The following is a 17,874-nucleotide window of genomic DNA, read 5'->3' on the forward strand; positions in this document are numbered from 1 at the left end:
CTCTGGACAGTGGTCCTTCCAGCCAGGTCCAGGGAGCTGCCTCCCTGTCCTGCTCAGCAGAAGACAGCATGCCATGGGAAGGGTCTTTGAGCTCTCCCTTTCTGCCTCTGCAGGGCCCCCGAGCTGAAGCCATGTTGCAGAGTGCCATGGAGCAGGGCAACTGGGTCTTCTTCCAGAACTGCCACCTGGCCCCCAGCTGGATGCCTTCACTGGAGAGACTCATTGAGAGCATTGACCCCAGCAAGGTGAGATGTTTTACTGAGCAGGTGCCCGCTCTGAGGATAATAGGCAGGAGGCTGGAGCCTGGGAGGAGCCCAGCTCTAGTTCAGACCCATCCATAGGCTCTTTATAGAACCAGAGGGTCAGTGCAGGAGCAGCTGCAGGGGCTGTGCCTGCACCCTCTGAGCACTTGCTGCCTTCTGGACCTCTAGGTGCATCCAGACTTTCGCCTGTGGCTCACCAGTCTACCAAGCAACCACTTCCCTGTGTCCATTCTCCAGAATGGCTCCAAGATGACCATCGAGCCTCCCCGTGGGGTCAAGGCCAACCTGCTCAAGTCCTACATTAGTTTCAGTGATGACTTCTTGAATTCTTGCTCCAAGGTAAGACCCAGATTGTGCTTTGGTTTGCTGTCCCCATTCTGTGCCTGCTCCAATCTATGCTTTCCACCTGGATGTTGCTCCTCTCCAGGCATAGATCTTCCTCTCCATTAGAGAATCCATGTGCTAGAGAAGGAGGTGTTTCTCACAAATTCAGATCTGTGAAGGGCCACCTGGAAGTTTTACTTGGAGAAACAGAAGCAACAGTATTTTGGGGGCCTGGCATAAGGCACTTGCAGCTCTCTTTAAGCAAGGAGTGAGCCATGGCCTTCCCCAGCACAGCAGCACTGACTGAGGTTTCCCCCTCTCCAAGCTCCAGCTGGCACTCCTGAATTGGCACATTTGCTCTGCCAGGTCCCAGCAGGATCTGGCTCCCTCCAAGGATGTCTCCTCCCAAGCTGAGCAACTCTCCCTGTTTCCCACAGGTCACAGAGTTTAAATCTTTGTTGCTGTCACTTTGCTTCTTCCATGGGAACATGCTGGAGAGGAGAAAGTTTGGGCCTCTGGGGTTCAATATCCCGTATGAGTTCACAGACGGAGACCTCCGCATCTGCATCAGTCAGCTGCACATGTTCTTGAATGAATATGCAGAAACTCCTTACAAGGTGAGAGCTGCCCCTCCTGTGAGGGAACAGGCTCATGATGCAGACATGGATCAGAACCATGGTGGGGTCTCTTGCAGGTTCTGAAATACACAGCTGGGGAGATCAACTACGGCGGCCGTGTGACTGACGACTGGGACCGGCGCTGCATCATGAGCATTTTGGAAGATTTCTACAAACCTGAGGTTTTAAGTCCTGACTTTGCCTATTCTGAATCGGGTATCTACAAGCAGATCAGTACCTCTTCTGACCTTAATGTACGTACTCAAGTCACAAATTGCAGCTCATAGATCCAGGGGGATTGTCACAGTGCAAAGGGGATCTCTCCTCTCTGAAACACACTGCATTTTCAGGTCCCTGGGGGAATATAAGTTTGTAAGAACCTGGGGATCTTCAACTGGTCTTAGTCTCAGAGTCTGTGTGGATTCCTCTCCAGGGCTACCTCCAGTACGTCAAGGGCCTGCCTCTCAACGACAGCCCAGAGCTCTTTGGTTTACACGACAATGCCGACATCACCTTCGCTCAGAACGAGACCTTTGCACTGCTGGGGGCCATTTCACAGCTGCAGCCCAAGACCATCACACTGGGAGGCCGCAGCAGGGAAGAGGTGGGTGCCCCAGGCCTGACAGTGCTCTGGCAGTCAGTGCCCAGTGTGGGCAGTGACCACAAGCACCAGCTCTCAGCAGGTGCCACCCTGCCTGCTGGGTGCCAGCGATGGCACTGCCAGCGTTAGCTCTCCTGCTTCTCAGCAGCCATGGGGTGGATTAGAAGATGCTGCCACTTGCTGCTTTCCCTCCAGATTGTAGAGGAGACCTCCAAGGACATCCTGGCAAAGCTGCCTGATCCCATGAACGTGCAGGAAGTGATCCACAAATACCCGCTGCTCTATGAGGAATCCATGAACACAGTGCTGGTGCAGGAGGTGATCAGGTAAAACTCCTGTGGGATGACATCCTAGGGAACAGCAGACATGTGCAGGCCCCTGCTGCCACCCATCTTTGGGGAACCTCAGTACAACAGTGGGGTTGGCAGTCACTCTAACAGCTGTGTTGTCCCAGCTGGGACCTTTGGCTGATTCTGTCTCCATCTGTAACAGTCAGCAGTTTAGGGCTGGGGGAGCAGCTGTTGAAGAGGATTGGGGCTGGGAGTTACATGGAGGAGCTTCACTTGTGTCTAAAGATCCACACCCCCTCTGGGCAGGCAATGGGTGATAAATCACTAGACTGAGTCACTCTGCTCCCTCTGCCCTTTCTCTGTAGGTACAACAAGCTCCTGGAGGAGGTTGCCTCAAGTCTGAAGGATTTGCTGAAAGCTCTTAAGGGCCTGGTCGTGATGTCTTCTCGGCTGGAGCTGATGACCAGCAGTTTGTACAACAACACTGTTCCTGAAATATGGAATGCCAAGGTATGTGCCCCAGCCAGCCCAGCTGCCTGCCAGAGCTCACCCAAACCAGAGGAGTGGATTATCAGCTGTTGCTGGACTGGGCTGTCTCACATGGAGCTGGCTCTTGGTCCCCTGGCATGGAGATGTCTCCTGCCTAGTGCAGCTCCCAGTTGTTCCCAGCCCCTGGGCTCTGGGCAGCTCTCAGCAGCTGAGGCACAAGGTCTAGGCTGTCCTTGACTGCATTCAGCACCTCCTTCTGTGGGTGCCCCACAGGCCTATCCGTCCCTGAAGCCGTTGGCATCATGGGTGAACGACTTGGTGCAGCGGATTGAATTTCTGCAGAACTGGATCAGCCATGGGATCCCCTCTGTGTTCTGGATCAGTGGATTCTTCTTTCCCCAAGCCTTCCTCACTGGGACACTGCAGAACTTTGCCAGGAAGTCTGTCATCTCCATCGACACCATCTCATTTAGCTTCAAGGTCAGTAAATCAGGTGGAGAGTCTGAATTTATTTGGAATCCTGCTAGAAGGCCACAAAGGCCCTGACCTGCCCAAGAGGTGAAGCCACCAGCCTACCCAACTGCCTATGGCTCCATCATCCTCTTTGTGCTCAGATATACCCACCCACCCACCCATGTTGCCAGACACCTCCCCAAGGCTGGCAGAGGCTTCTGCTTCCAGACCTGCTCACATCCCCTTCCACCAGCTCTGTCCCAGGCTGCCCCTCTGAGAGCTGTAGCACGCTCTCTTTTGGCAGTGCTGGCTTAACTAAGAGCTACTTAAGAGGCTTCTTGGGGCTGATCCCCCAGGGACAGGCCTTGAGCGAGGGCCCGGCGGCCCTTCCCCATGGCAGGTCATGAAGGAGTCGGTGAAGGAGCTGACGTGCCAGCCCGATGTGGGCTGCTACATCCATGGCTTGTTCCTGGAGGGCGCCCGCTGGGACGCCGCTGCGGGTAAGCTGGCCGAGTCACGCCCCAAGGAGCTCTACACGGAGATGGCTGTCATCTGGCTGGTGCCTGTCCCCAACCGCAAGCCTCCAGAATCCGGCTCCTACCTGTGCCCCATCTATAAGACTCTCACTCGCGCAGGTAGGTGCCCTAAAGGCAGACTTCCAGAAGCACGGGAGCTGCAGGAGCAGCTAGGAGGGGCAGCAGGGAGTTCCTCCTGCCATACATGGGAGTAGAGCAAGGCACTGATCGCAGTGGCCAGCCAGGGAGAAAAGATTTCTCCTGCTGTGGTTGAGGAGATGGAGGAGCCAGGCACCCTGGCTCTGCAGCAGTGCCCATGGCCAGGCTCCCCTCAAGCCCACAAGCCTGTTTCCCCCAGCCTTGCTCAGCCAGTCATTTGGCTTAGGGTGGGGAAAAGGGCTCCTGGATGGGGTCACTTGTCTGGGATTCCCTGGTCAGTGTGCAGCAGCACCACCCTCTCGCCCTTGCTTCCCCCATTACAGGCACGTTGTCAACGACGGGCCACTCCACCAACTACGTGATTGCTGTGGAGATCCCTACGGACAAGCCAGAGAAGCACTGGATCAAACGGGGCACAGCCTTGATCTGTGCCCTGGACTTTTAGCCAGAAAACACAGTGAGCCAGCCCAGGACCCCACTGCAGCTGAGGGCCTGAGCCGGGCTGCTGCCCCCGTCTCCTCCTGCCCTCCTTCTGTTAAGGTGAGTCCTGCCCTTCCCCTATTGAGGTGTGTCAATAAATGGAGCCTGGTGTCGTTGCACTCCCCATGATTACTTCAAATCTGCACCATAGAAGAGGTGCCAGCAGGGATAACAAGGCATGGAGCTGGCATGTGGTTCTCCCAGCCCCAGTGCCCCCCACCCTCTTCCCTCACACACCTCTTCTGTGGCTGGCCATTACAGGATAGCTTTATTCCTTCAGACAGATCCATTATTTACAGCATTTGATATTAGACACAGCAAGAGACAGAAGGATTTTCTTTCGTTCAACAAATACCAAAAGAAATATTTCATTCCATAGTCAAGATCTGCACACGTATTGAAATATTCAGTCCTCTCCTGTGGTAGCTCCACCCCAGGACAGTGCTGGAGGCAGTGCTCACCTCTGATATCTCAGATTTCTGCCAGGCTCCTGCGGGCTGGCAAGAGGCATCTAGGGTTTACCAGCATGCTCTGGTTAGCAGCCAGCCAGGGGGAAGAGATGTGGGCTCCCTCTGCTGCTGCCCCCATCCCACCTCCACCATTGCAGCAACCAGCCACATTCCCCCTGCCAAGAGGCTTCACCAAGTCACAGCCAGTGTCCGCCCTCATGCCATGCCCAGCACCACCAAGGCCACCATATGCACCTGGTCTGTTCATAATTCACAGGGTTCCTCTGAGGCCTGGTGAAATGCTGTGTGACCCACAGGCATTGCCAGGGCCACAGAGCTGGTCCCAAGGAGAGCAGCCAGGGCAGCAAGAGGCACAGGCCACCCCCAGCACCACCACAGAAGGCTGGGGACAAGGCCCAGCTCCACAGACAAGCCTACCCGCCCTCATCCAGCAATAGAGCTGCCATGGCCCACTGGGGAGCCAAGCTACACGGGGAAGGTGTCACCCTCCCCAGGAGCTCAGCCAGCACTGCCAGTGCAGTGTGGGGTGGGTGCAGAAGCAGCTCTGTCCTGGAGCCACCTTGCTAAGAATGGCCAAAGTCTGGGTTAGGACCAAAAATGAGTTTGGGGAAGGGAGGGAGAAGGATAGAAAACACAGACATGAACATCCCAGGGAAGCACAGAGCTGAAGGCCCAGACGCTGGAGGACACAAGCCACAGCCAGCTGCGGCCAGCACAGCCTCACATGGGCATTGCCAGCGTTCCCACAATGCCAGACCCATTTCCAGCTGGGTGGGCTCTTTCCCTCCAGTCACAGTCCTCAGCCAGGGTGCTGAGACAGAGGTGATAACATCTGGCTGCTGCCATGGCATGGTCAGGCAGCTGAGCACTTCAGACTCCCTTCTGCTGCAGGGACTCCTCGAAACAGGTTCTTGTCTTTCACAGCTTAGGCACAGAGAAAAACCCGATTTCCCTTTGTCCCCAGGCTCCACCTGGACACAGGGCTTGTCACTGTGGTCCCTCTTCCTTGGGCAAAAGGTAACATAGATCCAAGTACCAGTGCCCAAAGCCACAAAGCCCAGCTGCTGTTTCCCAGTTTTGGCTCTCTGGCTACTGGCGCTTGGCTTTGTAGGGGCGGGAGCGTTTCCGGCGGTCCGGCTTCCTCTGCTTGTGCAGGCGGCCGATGCTGACTCCCTGCCGCCTGCGCACGGAGATATTCTGCTCCACGAGGCTGGCCAGCATGCCTGCAGGGAGAGCACACACACGGGCCTGGAGTGCTGGGATTACCCATGCCAGAGGCAGCCCTGCCTCTCTCCCTCAAAAGCCATCAATGGGCATCTCTTGGGACTATAAACTGGAAGGAGAAAGCACAGATCTGTGGCTCCTCAGATGGAGCGTCAGCCTGTGCCCCAAGCCTGGCCTAAACAGGGAGCCAGGCAAGATGAGCAGCCCAGGCTCCCAGCTGCTGCTCCACCACACTCAGCGCAGCTCCCCAAACCCTCTGCCTTATGAGCATGGCTCACCTTCCTGGGCCAGCATGGATATGAAGGTACAGATGAACTCGTCATAGTTGTGGGTTCTCCTCTGGTCATCGATCTACAAAGAGACAAATCCACAAATAAGCCACAAGCAGGGGGCAGGGAGAAGGGAGAGTTCAAGGTTAACAGGGGACAAAGAACTGGCATGCCTGGCCCAGCCCACCTCCCAGCCTATCTTGGGGCAGTGCAAAACTGCAACTGTTTACATCCCAGTTCAGATGCCAGCATGTTCCACAAAGAGCAGCCGGGAAGAGGTGAAGGTGGGCAGGGGAGGTATCTCTGCTGACTTTCCCCTGCCTCCTGTCAGTGCTGATGTTCATCCCAGCACTGTATCACCCTCTCCCAGGCTGCCAGTGCTGGCCCAGGGCTGTGGTCTGTCCTGGTAACAGGGAAGAGACTCTGAATGCTCCTCATCGCCATTCTCAGCTGAACCACTCTCCCTCCATTTTTACATAAAACCACCCCAGACAAAAGCCTTTGGGCAGCTAAATCAGCAGTGCCAACAAGCCAGCAGCACACCTTGAATTTCTTCCTCTTCTCTACCTCCTCCTTCAGGCAGGCCTCATAGTTTGCAATCTCTGCTTCCACACACTTGAGCAGCGCCAGCAGCTCCTACCAGGATCAAGCAGACCAAACATGAGCACAGACCCAGCCACAGCCCAGGAGCCAGCAGGGCAAGCTGGCAGGTGCTCATCTCTGTGCTAGGAGAGGGATGATTCATCAAAGGAAAAACACTCGCCAGGGGAAAACAAGGAGATCAGTTAATTGTTGGGAATTCACTATGGCTAACCCCAGGGGAGGTGGGTTCTGCCCCAGCCCCAAGGTTTTGGGACAGGGGAAGGGTTGCCTGTGTGCCAGTTGCCTGTGTGCCAGAATCCACCTCCCCCACCACCCCCAGGGCCTGCTTCCCCTCAAAAACAAAATCTGAAGAATTGTTCTACCCAGCTCTCCTCCAGGCAGCCCTTGGTGCACTTGTGCTTCCTGAGCCTCGTTCTGCCCCTAGCTGGAGGGTACAGACAGGCTGTGAAGTTACCAGCAGGCTGGGACTTGGGGTCCCACCAGCTCCTGGCCCAGAAGACAGCACAGCAAGCTGAACATCTCAGCTGCAGAGACAGGGTCTGTGCCCACTACCAAGGCAAAGGTCCCCGAGATGACGCAAGGCACAAAACCTGCACTGCCCTGTGCCTCGAGGCACGGCTGCGACGACACGCGAGGGGACACCGTGCACATGCAGTTCAGTCACTGCCAGCGCTGCTGCGCCTCCGGGTGAGCTCCACGTTCCCAGGGCTGTCGCAGCACAAAACTCACCTTGGGAGAATACTTTTCCCCCCCAGGGTGATCACTGGTCCTGCCAAGTCCCACCTTCTCTTTGCTGTCACTGGCCTCACTGCCCTCCTTCTCCTCCAGTTTGATCGCAACCGGAGCCTCTTCACCGGGTTTGATTGAAGAGGGGGAGTTTTTCCCATCTACACAGGGGGGAAGGAAGTTTTAGGAGCCACCACAAAGGACTGGCATCTACCCCTGAAGTCAAAGGACACTGTCCCATCACCCCAGGCAAGACACCACCCCCCTAAAGCAGGCACTTACCTGCAGCAGCCAGCGGGCAGAACACGCCGTCTTCGGTGAGGTGCAGCAGCCCGGAGCTGACAATGGGCCCCAGGTCCCTGACAGCCCGGTTGTAGCGCAGGCAGTCAACGCGCAGCAGCCCGTCCTCCTCGCCGAACAGCACCTTGGAGATGTGCGAGGTGACGGGGCTGGAGGGGCGCGTGGGGTTGGCCGAGCGGATGGGAGAGCGCAGCGGGGAGTTGAAGGCGCTGCCGATCTCGGAGGCTGTGTCCGTGCTCTCGTTGCTGGGGGTGGGGGAGGGCTGGGAGTGGGTGACCACTGCCACGGCAGCACCCCCGCCGCTCGTCTTGATGGACAGGGGAATGGAAAGATCCTTTTGAGATTCCTTCAGCTTCTCAGCCAGGACGTTGATGGTGTTGGGCTGCAGGACAGAGAGCTGGCCATCTGCGGCTCCTGTCACGTGCTCTTGCTTCACTTGCCCTTTCCTCTTGTACCTGCCCAGAAACACAGCAGGGAAGGTGATCAGCTGGTGGAAAGAGGTGGGGGCCCACCATGAACACTGCCAGCTCTGCACTCAGCAGTCCAGGCTGCCTGCTGGGATGAAACAAGGTCTGAAAGACTTCAACATCACCCCCCAGTGCCACTGGCTTCTCTTGCAGCACCTCAGCACCACTGAGCCACTCAGCCTCAGGGAACCCTACACCGCTGGGAGGCACAGGGTGCTGTGTACCCCGCACTCTTTTTCCAAAGCCCCCAGTGCTCCCTTGCTGTGACCCAAACTTCCTGGCCTCAGCAGCAGTCCAAACACACCAACACTGTCACCAGGAGCTGAACTGGCAATCAGCACTGTGGAACCAAGGTTCCCCAAAGCCCCAAAGCCTGCTGCCAATACACAGTTACTCTCAGAGCAGCTGAAATTCAGAGTTGGCTGTAAAGAGCTACAGTAGGACTTTACAAAACCTAGTGAGTGAAAAGTTAAATAGCAGGTGAAGAGAAGAATGGAATTATCAAGATCTAATGAAGGAGGTTAGGGAAGTCCTCGCTGATGGTTCTGCAAATGTCAGCTCCCGGCCCCCCACCCACAGTTCAAGCTGTCACCTGATGCCTGAGTTGGTGTTACGAACTTCCTCCTCATCATCATCATCATAGTCATCCTCATCATCCGAGTACTGCTGGTGCTGTCGGACTGGGACCCGGTTGCGACCCACTCCTGCCGCAAGGTCTTCCTCCTCCTGCAATACACCATTGCTGAAGGCCTGCTGGCAGCAGTGGACTCATCCTTGGTCCGGCCCAACACCAGGACTTGGCTCTTTTTAGAGGAAACAGGGACCCTTCCGCATTTTTGCTCAGTTTATACACATTAAGGTAAACCTCCTTTGTCACGTCCGTCTTTATTTACCCTCTCCCCTCCCAGCCTGGGTTAGTGCTGGGCCAGGCTGGCTGCAAGGCAGGGCTGGGCTTAGGCCAGCTGACAGCTGTGGTCCCACAGAGGGAAGGGACTGCAGGCAAAGAGCTCAGCTTGAATCAGGTGTGCCGCTAGCCTGGCGCTCCAGCCTACCTGCATGGGGGACTTGGCATAGTTGTGGTTATCCAGGAAGGCTGGCAGTCTCTGCACAATGGGGTTGGGGTTTGCTGGAGGGGCCCCATTGATGCCGCTCGCTGCTGTCTTTGGCACGGGTTTGGATTTGCTGGGTGGGCTCTGCGTGGCCGTGGGGTGGCCCTGGCTGGTGGGTTCATCGGTGCCATCTGCCACACAAGCACAGCACAGCCTTTCATCACCAGCACCATCACCTTTTACTCCATGTCCTCTACCACCCCTTACTCACCCAGGTGAGAGAGGAGCTCTTGCACTCTCCCAGACCAGCACAACCACCTCCATCTGTCACAGGTGTCCCCAAGCTCCAGCCCTCCCACTTTCAAGCTTCGCACCCTCCAACACAGCCCCAGACACACAGGCATCACCATACCCCAGCACAGTGCACATGGAGCGGGGCTCACAGAAAAGAAAGTGAAGCTGACAATAAAACTGCCCCAAGCCCCAGGTCAGCCAGCTGTTGTCACCACCCTGTGCTCACTCCATGGCAGGCCAGGCTGGCAATGCTGCTGGTACAAGGTCCTACCTGGATGAGTGCTCTCTGGAGTCACGGTCTTGCTGCTGGCTGGCTTTGCCTCTTCACCAGGCTGAGACTCCTGAGACTTCTGGGTCTGGATCAGCTCAGGCTGAGTTACTCGGATAAGCTTTAAAGCAAATGACATAGAAGCTGCATGCTGGACCAGCAGTGACCCAAACCACATCCTTCCCACTCAAGCACTGCACAGCTCATGAGGGTGAGCAAACACCAAATACCCAGGCACACAAATGACACAGGTGAACCACCTCCCAGGTGAGCAGCAATGGCCAAGCAGTGAGGCTGGCTATGTCCTCTTCCCATAAGATTTTTCCCAAGCCAAACAAAACCCATAAAACCAAGGCCCTGACAGCACAAGTAGATGCCCTGAAAAAGCCTATTCCCCCCACCAGCCTTTCACTCCCTCAGGGCCTGAGCTGTCCCACCTGCTGCAAGGCCTCCAGCACAGTCTGGCGGTTCATCTTCAGGATGTGCAGTTTGGACTCGTACTTCATCCTCCGGTCAGGCACCACGGCCATCAGGTTGAAGCGGATGTCGTGGTACGGCTCCCTGCAGGAAGGACAGCAGCCCTCAGCCACGGGATTGTGGAGACAGCCTTATCCCCACCTCCTGCCCAGGCATTTAACACCAACACACCTAAGGCTTCTCCCCAAAACCTAGCCTGCCTCGCAGCAGCTGATGAAGCAGTACAAGGTTTCCTCAGCTACCACAAAGACTCTCAGAGTCACAGGTTAGCTGAGGTGGGAGGAGACCCATGAGAGTAATCTGCTCCAGTCCCTGCTCCAGCAGTATCACCCAGAGCTGGTCACAGGACAACATCCAGACAGCTTCTGAATAGCTCCAGAGACGGAGACTGCACAACATCTTTAGGTAACCTATGCCAGTGCTGTCACCCGCATGCCCAAACATCCAAGAGGCCCAGCTCAAGACCAGAAGCACCACTCCTTCTCCTATGGACCTGAGCTAACACGGACCTAACCAGGCCACTCTTAACACTGTGCAGCATTTGCAGGGACTCTGCATCACACAGGGCATGCATGCTCTGCAGGCAAGAGAAGGAAAGGGGCAGAGCATCTGCACCTCTCCATAGGCAACCTCCACCCCCAGTTCCACAACCTGCCACTCAGAAACCACAGTACAAATAATCCAGGGGAATATGGCAAGGGGCCAGTGCTTGCCCCATGGGCCAGGGCATTACCCTGCAGTGGCCAGGCCAATGCGTTCCATGATCACTCTCCTGGCTTTGTCCGTCCATTCCTCATCATCTGCCCATGGCCCTGTGATAACAAGACACAGCTGGACTCAGCAAAGCAGGCCATGCTTCAGTAAACCAAGTACATGAAGTGGGTACCCTACCAAAGGGACTGACAGATAGAAACCTGGCAGGGAAAAAAATAACTGCCTGAATGACAGAATGGTCAAGTTGTAAGAGAAGGGAGTAACATGGGCAGCCCAGTGGGATCTGTTTGGACCAGTTGTCTCAAACTGTGGTTATTTGGCACAAGGAGAGAGCAAGGAGATAAATTCTCCTTGCTATATGAAGTTATTTCAGAGCTGAAGGGCCTTATGGCCCTGAGCAACTGGAAAGAAAAATACAAGGCTGGAAAAACAAAAGCAATGCATTTAGAAATAACTGCTTTCTAGGCACAGCCCCCAGCACACAGGCTCCAAAATTAGCTGTCAAAACTCAGGACAAATCTGGGAACCATTGGAGTCTGAGAGCCAACACTAACGCTGGTTTAACACTAAGAGGCAATGAAAAACAATACACTGGGACACACCAGGGTGCTATTCACCTGTGTCAACAAGCAGGGACAGGTGGGCTCTTACCGTGGTCAATGGGATAGACCTTCAGCCCGTCCAGCTCAAAGAGCCGTCCCTTGATGGGGACATAGCTGACAAAATGAAAAGCCTCCATGGTCCGCACTGCGCTGATCCCGTTCTGCTTCTCCGGCAAGTGCCGTGGCTCTGGCCTGCGAGGGAGAGGGCTCATGGAGAGTCTGCCTCATCCAGAGAGGGGCAGCTGCAGACACCCCTCACTCACCTGGCATGGCTGTTGTGGGCCTTGGCCAGCTCCGGGGCATTGCCAATGGCATAGCCTTTGCTCTGCAGCCAACAGCAAGAGAGGAGAACAGCTGAGAAGTGACAGGGAACAAATAAAATGCTTCACCTTCCCACTCCCTCCCTCCATCTACCCACAGCACCAGGACAGAAACCCTCAGGCACATCCTCTACTCTTCTGAGGTACAGGTGAAGTCCAAGATGGAAAAAGCACACAATTTCTACTGAATAAATTACAGCTGGAGAAAAACAGACTTCACAATAGGTCTGAAGGGAGGAAGATTTTTGATTATAAGGAGTAACATGACAGAAGGCTCAGAGCTGTGCCTAGCCTAAAGGGGACCAAGGCTCTGAGCAAAGCAAGGCAGGAATATGAGAGAGAAGAGGCAATCCTGGTGCAATGTGCAGCCACAGAGGGCAGGGAAGGAGCCAGTTCATGAAGAGCATCACCCCAAGAGGGGAGCAAGAGGCAAAGCCACCTGTGCCACCCCTGCACAGTCCTGCCCAACCCTGCCCCTACCTCAGGGCTAAAGCCTTTGGTGAAATCCTTCATGCGGCTCAAGGTGGGACCCAGGTCTACATTGTTGCAGTTCAGGAGGACGCTCAGCAGGGCATGGGTGGCACAGGAATTGGGGATCAGCTAAAGAGTAACACAAAGACCAACTTAACCAGCAGGAACAAGATAGCCTTTCAACAACCCCTGTGTTGACAATAATCAACTGAAAGCACTGATGCAAGAACCATCAGCACTTGTGAGAGCAGCAAACCGGCCTCAGCTCTCACAGGAAAGAGGGAAATCAGTATCACTGAGTGGGCCTCACCATGCCCCATGAGCATCTGCTCACAGTACAGGCCACAGTCTCCCAGCCCTCACTGGATTCCCTCCAACCTGGAGCTCAAGGAAGACACTCCCACGAAAGAGGAGCTGCCCTCACGATCAGCAAGATCAGCGCAGCCTCTGAGTACCACATTGCTTCCCTGAGGTGCCACAGGAGACACCACACACACTTTCCCCTGGCCTGGAGCCTACCTGGTGAGCAAAGAACATGTTATTGACGATGTCATCATCGATCACCGATGTCTCATCCACCAGCGTGGAGACCTTCCGGCGGGACCGGCGCTCCTCAATCCACTTGAACAGGAAGATGAACCCATACACGGGGCTGCAGAGAGAAAGCAGCAGCTGCAGAGCTTTGGGCCAACCACATCGGTGGGGCTGCTCTGCCCAGCATCAGAAACCTTCTGATTCACAGGCAGAGCAAAGAGAGAGGGGAAAAGCAGAACCACCAGTGCCATCTTTCTGGCAGTGGCCATCCCTGCCACAATCGCCCCAGCCCGACACTACTGAGGACACTCCTGTGCTGATGCTCCAGGCTTAGCCTACGATCAAGCTTCAAAACTTTGCGGATTGACAAGTCTTAAGAGGCTGAAGACAAAGAAATGGGAAAATCCCCTCTGGACACAGACTGACCTGCAGAACAGTGCCTGGCCACTGACTGACCCTCCTTTTACACTTACCTTGGATTCATTCTTGAGAGGAATTCAGCAATGGCTTTTAAGAAGCAACAGCCTCAAATCCTTTTCACAGCACCAGGACAGGGAGAAAGCTCACACTGCAACCACACCACCTCTCCATGGTGAGAGGGAGCTAAATCCCTTGGAGGATGTCCCCCACCTGCCCCAAACCTGGTCCATCATTTACAGCTCTGACCTCCATGACAGACAAGCTCACACAGGCCCCTCTGAACACCTGGCAATGAGTTCCCAGGCCCACAGACCACTCTGCTTAGCACAATTCACACTCCCAGGCCTCTGACTCACCCTTGGCATTTGCTCTGCAGATCATAAATCTCCTCAACCTGCACTCCCTTGACCCCTGCAGACAAAGGACAGAAGCTGGTGTAAGGCCCACCAGAAAGGACAGGGTAATGTCAGGCACAAAATGACTTCTCAGAAAGGTTTCTAGGACTTACCAAAATCTTCAACTAGGAGTGTGAAAAGACCTGAAAGGAACAAAACCAACAGGTTACTTCTGGCTGAAGAGAGCAGAGAGGATATCCACTGTCATCATCCCCTGAGAGTCCCATATGGTCCCAGGCCAAGGCACAGCCAGAAAATCCACAGCAGAGTGGCACCAGGATCACACCGAGTCCCAGCAGTGGGGCTGCTGAGCTCAGAGATGCTCCAACTCTCTTCACCCCTCCATCCCCACTGATCATCCTCTTCCTCAAGAGGACCTGAACCAACTCTTTCCTGCCAGAACCCATTGCAGATGGCTTGCCAAGTGAGCAGTAGCAGCAGGGAGCACCTAAATGACACACACACACTTGTAACCAGAGAGAAAAATGACTGAAGATATCACAAGATATTTTTAAAAACTATCAATCCTGTTCATGTTAGTGAAAGCCAGTGAGAGGAAATCCAGATCACAGCAACAGGTCTGCAGGGAAGTCTGAGGGTTAAAAGAAGCTCATCCTCATCTCCCTGTCTCTTTGGGGGGACCAAATCCAACAGCCTGTCTCCAGCGGCTACAAAATTCAGGAGGACATAAGCAGGGACACAGGGACAATCACAAGAAAACAGGGATTATCAGACATCAGCAACTGAGCAGCAGCTGCCACTCTGATGCTGGAGCAAAGGCAGTCACTCTGCATGTGGAGTAAGCGAGTTCGAGACTGGAATAACAAATCTGCTTTTTTAGCTCCCTTAGAAAGGCTGCTGAAAGCCTGGGAGGAAGTCCAGGGAATACCAATAAGAAAGATTAAATCCAGAGAAACATCCCTGTAAGCAATGGATTTAAGGACCCTGATGTATGTGGCTCAATTAAAGGAGAGCCCAAGGGGCTTCCACACCAAAGCTGAAATGATTAAAACAGGAGGAAACTCCTGGGAGCAAAAAGTCTTCATTAATCTAGCAGAAAACACTGTATTTCTTACAAAATTGTCAGTGAGAAGAAATATGCTGTGGAAATAACATGCTTCAAACCAGTGCGAGGCCAGGCCGTCACACCAAACTCCATCACCTTCCTGGTCCCTTCCAACCCCACCTTTTTCTCTGGCATATTTCAGTATTTCATTTTACCTCAGCACCCACAAAAGGCACAGTCCTGCTGCTGACACCCCTCCTGGAACACTCCAACAGCCACACCACATTATATGGGTGGGCCGGACACATTCTGATGTCCACTAGCACACATAACACTACACCAGCAGCCTGGATGTCCCCAAGGCTCTCTTCCCCACCCAGCAGCCAGCCCAAACCTGGATCAACCGACCCTTCCTGACCAGCAGAGCACCCAGAGATTTCACCCCAAGCCCCAGGCAGAGCCAGTGGGGAGATATTCAGCTAGTGGGATGTGCTGGAAGCTGAGTGCAGCACATGGGTCACTCCTAACATCTGTCCCAGCTGCCACCCCTGCATCCAAACTGCCACATAGCCAAAAAAACCTGCCTCTGCCCAGACAGATTGTCCCCCAAGTAAATAACCTTCCTTCCCAGCTGTGAGAATCCAAACCATGTCCTGGGACTTTTTGCCATGATGAAGGCCAGGAGAGGAATGATTTCAGCATTTTCCAAGTTCCAGTAAAGAGAATAAAGAGCAGCAAAACTGGGGGTGACTGGGACACCGACACCAGACAGAATCCTTTGCTGAGCACAAGAGACAAGGATAATTCCAGAGATCACATTTCCTCACCCAGAGCCCCAAAAACTCACCACCCCATCCTAGAGAGCAGCTCTCAGCCTTGCACAGGACAATCCCATTTCACACTACAGCGACTCAGGGGGTTAAAGCAACATTTCAGACAACAGCAGCTTTGGGGCTAAAATCCCAACCCATGAAACAACTCCATCACTCCGCCACAGCATCCACCCCCAAGGCAGCGGGAAGGGGACACCCGTCAGTGTCCTGCTCCCAGTTTCTCCATGCCGGCCTCTCCAGCACTCGTCCTGCCCTCCTGCACCTCAGTCCCCCAGAACTCCCCTTGCACACCCACACCGCCACAACTTCACCGACGCACCCACAGCCCCAGCCCCCCAAACCTTCACCTGCACGCCCCTTACCCGCAGCCCCTCCAACTTTACCCGTTCACCTCCCATCCCCCGCCCCCCCAAAACTCCACCCGTGCACCCCACACCCCCAGCCTGCCCCCTGCAGCCTCCCTGACCCGTCCCCCACGTCCCCCCCCACCCAGGCCCCGCTGCCCGCGTGTCCCTCGGAGCCCCGAGCTGTGCCTCGGCCCGCCCCCGGCCGCGCCCGCTGCGCGGTGCGGTGTCCCCGCTCACCGGGATCGCTCTCCAGCTCCAGCCAGCCCTTATTCATCTTCCCGCGGGCCGGGCCGCGCCGCCATGTCCGGCCCCGACTACGGGCCCCGCCGTCGCTCGCCGCGCTGCGTCATCGCGCGCGGTGACGTCACGCGGCCGCGTGGTGCCGGAGGGGCGGGGCGCGCGCAGGGCCCGGCGCTCCCGGGAGAGCGGCTCCTGCCCGCGGGGCCGGTGCTCCGGTCGCTCTCCATTCCTTGAATAATGTCGGCTTCTCGCACGGGTCCCAATGGATTTCACACGTGTGGTGTTAAAGTAGCTTTGTTGTAGAGATGCAGTGTTTATTTCTGTGGTGAATTAAGCTTAGTGAAACAGCTGATGTAAGTATGCTTGTGTTAGAATGCCTGCTTGGGTGGGATAGCATCCAGTGAACTCAGGATGAGGACACCTGTACAGATCTGCCAGCTCTTAGCACGCACCGTCTGAAGGCAGTGTGGGCCGGGGACCAAAAACTGGAGGTGATGATAAAAAAAGGACTAAAACCACAACCAAGGAACACGCATGCCCTAAAACGGTGGAACCGAGGAGAAGCCATGCTAAACAGTTCTTGGAATATGTAAAATAGCTTGGGGAAAAGTTTACTATGCATAATTGTTTATGAATATGTAACAGGCTGATGCCGTGGAAATGGTATATAAAGGGTGTTTCCAAAGTAGCAGGTGTGCTCTTGGGTGAGACACACCTGGCCATAAAAATCTTTGCTTTATGGTCTTTATCTCCTATTGTCCTTTATTAAACTTTAAAGTTTCACAGGAGAGTGACCGTGTTTTTCACATTCTTTCTGGCATAGCGTGTGCAGGAAGGATGGATGTCTAGAGTTTATTGCCTCTAAAGCGATAGGGTTTGTCACATCTCACTCCTCTGTGTTTTCTGGTGACTGATTTCCAGCCTCTCTTCTCTCCCTTTCCTCACTGTGTGCTGCTACTTCCCTTTATTTTCGGGGAATATAGCTGTTGGCACACGCTCGTCAACTTTCTGCCTGTAATTCTCTGGACACTGTGGTACTCGAATACTTGTTCAGTGCTGCCCCTGTGCCTCAAGGACGATCTGCTCCCTGTAACACTCCACAGCACTGCTGGGGGTCGAGGCCTCTGCCAGAACTTGCAGCATCCAGGGCTGTTGGACGGACCCCATGCCTAGTGCTCCTAACAGGGTCTCTGAAAATGTGCATGTTGGGCGGAAAGAAATAGCAGGAATAATAATGTGGGTGCATCTGCCTGGTGGGGATGTTTGGGGATGAGGATGATGATGATGATGATGATGATGATGATGATGGGGCTCAGGCTCAGCAGCCTGCCCTGTTGATGGGGGGCTGTACTGCCCAGCCTGTCCTCCCAAGCAGCTAAAGACAGGATGAGAGGCACACAGTCATAAGCTGCACCGGGGGAGGCTCATGCTGGGCATCAGGAAGGATTCTTTCACAGCCGGGGTGATCAGGCATTAGAACAGGCTGCTCGGGAGATGTGGGGTCACTGTCCCTGCAGGTGTTCAAGGCAAGGCTGCCTGTGGCACTCGGTGCTGCGGTCTGGTGACGCGGTGGTGCCGGCTCACAGGGCGGGCTCGGCGATCTCAGGGGTCTCTTCCAGCCCACTGGGTTCTGTGGCTGCGTGCCGAGGTGTGA

At 55.0% G+C, this 17,874-nt stretch overlaps 2 protein-coding genes and 1 long non-coding RNA gene across 5 annotated transcripts in view; 2 read left to right on the top strand and 1 right to left on the bottom strand.

Annotated features, from left to right (window-relative positions):
* The window catches only part of DNAH1 (dynein axonemal heavy chain 1), a 71,212-nt gene extending 66,902 nt beyond the window's left edge, over window positions 1-4,310 (top strand). For both annotated transcript variants that reach the window (XM_068201721.1, XM_068201722.1), the window contains exons 70-79: window positions 114-245; window positions 432-602; window positions 1,025-1,204; window positions 1,282-1,458; window positions 1,638-1,808; window positions 2,001-2,131; window positions 2,461-2,605; window positions 2,858-3,064; window positions 3,438-3,672; window positions 4,035-4,310. In XM_068201721.1, coding sequence (XP_068057822.1) covers window positions 114-245; window positions 432-602; window positions 1,025-1,204; window positions 1,282-1,458; window positions 1,638-1,808; window positions 2,001-2,131; window positions 2,461-2,605; window positions 2,858-3,064; window positions 3,438-3,672; window positions 4,035-4,156 — 1,671 coding nt within the window. In that variant the 3' untranslated portion in view covers window positions 4,157-4,310. The remainder of the gene's footprint in view (window positions 1-113; window positions 246-431; window positions 603-1,024; window positions 1,205-1,281; window positions 1,459-1,637; window positions 1,809-2,000; window positions 2,132-2,460; window positions 2,606-2,857; window positions 3,065-3,437; window positions 3,673-4,034) is intronic.
* Window positions 4,311-4,440: 130 nt separating this feature from the next.
* On the bottom strand, window positions 4,441-16,337 carry BAP1 (BRCA1 associated deubiquitinase 1). 2 transcript variants are annotated; one of them, XM_068201726.1, is made up of 17 exons: window positions 16,218-16,337; window positions 13,908-13,937; window positions 13,756-13,810; window positions 12,965-13,097; window positions 12,455-12,574; window positions 11,918-11,979; window positions 11,704-11,846; window positions 11,072-11,150; window positions 10,299-10,422; window positions 9,865-9,982; window positions 9,303-9,490; window positions 8,843-8,976; window positions 7,766-8,238; window positions 7,541-7,644; window positions 6,698-6,790; window positions 6,164-6,236; window positions 4,441-5,884 (listed from the first exon to the last, which is right to left on the bottom strand). In XM_068201726.1, the coding sequence occupies exons 1-17, from the start codon at window positions 16,252-16,254 to the stop codon at window positions 5,751-5,753; spliced, it is 2,100 nt and encodes a 699-aa protein (XP_068057827.1). In that variant the 5' UTR covers window positions 16,255-16,337; the 3' UTR covers window positions 4,441-5,750. The 2 variants fall into 2 exon arrangements, with proteins under 2 accessions (XP_068057827.1, XP_068057826.1); XM_068201725.1 differs by having other exon boundaries at window positions 7,487-7,644.
* Window positions 8,235-14,431, top strand: LOC137480608 (uncharacterized). Its single transcript, XR_011003002.1, has 2 exons — window positions 8,235-8,381; window positions 8,412-14,431. It is a non-coding gene; the product is annotated as an uncharacterized lncRNA (long non-coding RNA).
* Window positions 16,338-17,874: the final 1,537 nt, after the last annotated feature.

Source organism: Anomalospiza imberbis, chromosome 11 (genome assembly GCF_031753505.1).
Source record: "Anomalospiza imberbis isolate Cuckoo-Finch-1a 21T00152 chromosome 11, ASM3175350v1, whole genome shotgun sequence".
NCBI lineage: Eukaryota > Metazoa > Chordata > Aves > Passeriformes > Viduidae > Anomalospiza > Anomalospiza imberbis.

What these genes read in the sequence shown, in the direction of transcription:
- BAP1 (XM_068201725.1), bottom strand. Translation starts at nt 16,254, where the DNA reads ATGAATAAGGGCTGGCTGGAGCTGGAGAGCGATCCCG. An exon ending in ACTCCTAGTTGAAGATTTTG is followed by an intron (nt 13,811 to 13,907) that starts GTAAGTCCTAGA and finishes CTTTGTCTGCAG; the next exon opens with GGGTCAAGGGAGTGCAGGTT. An exon ending in TCCAGAGAGCACTCATCCAG is followed by an intron (nt 9,491 to 9,864) that starts GTAGGACCTTGT and finishes CTTGTGTGGCAG; the next exon opens with ATGGCACCGATGAACCCACC.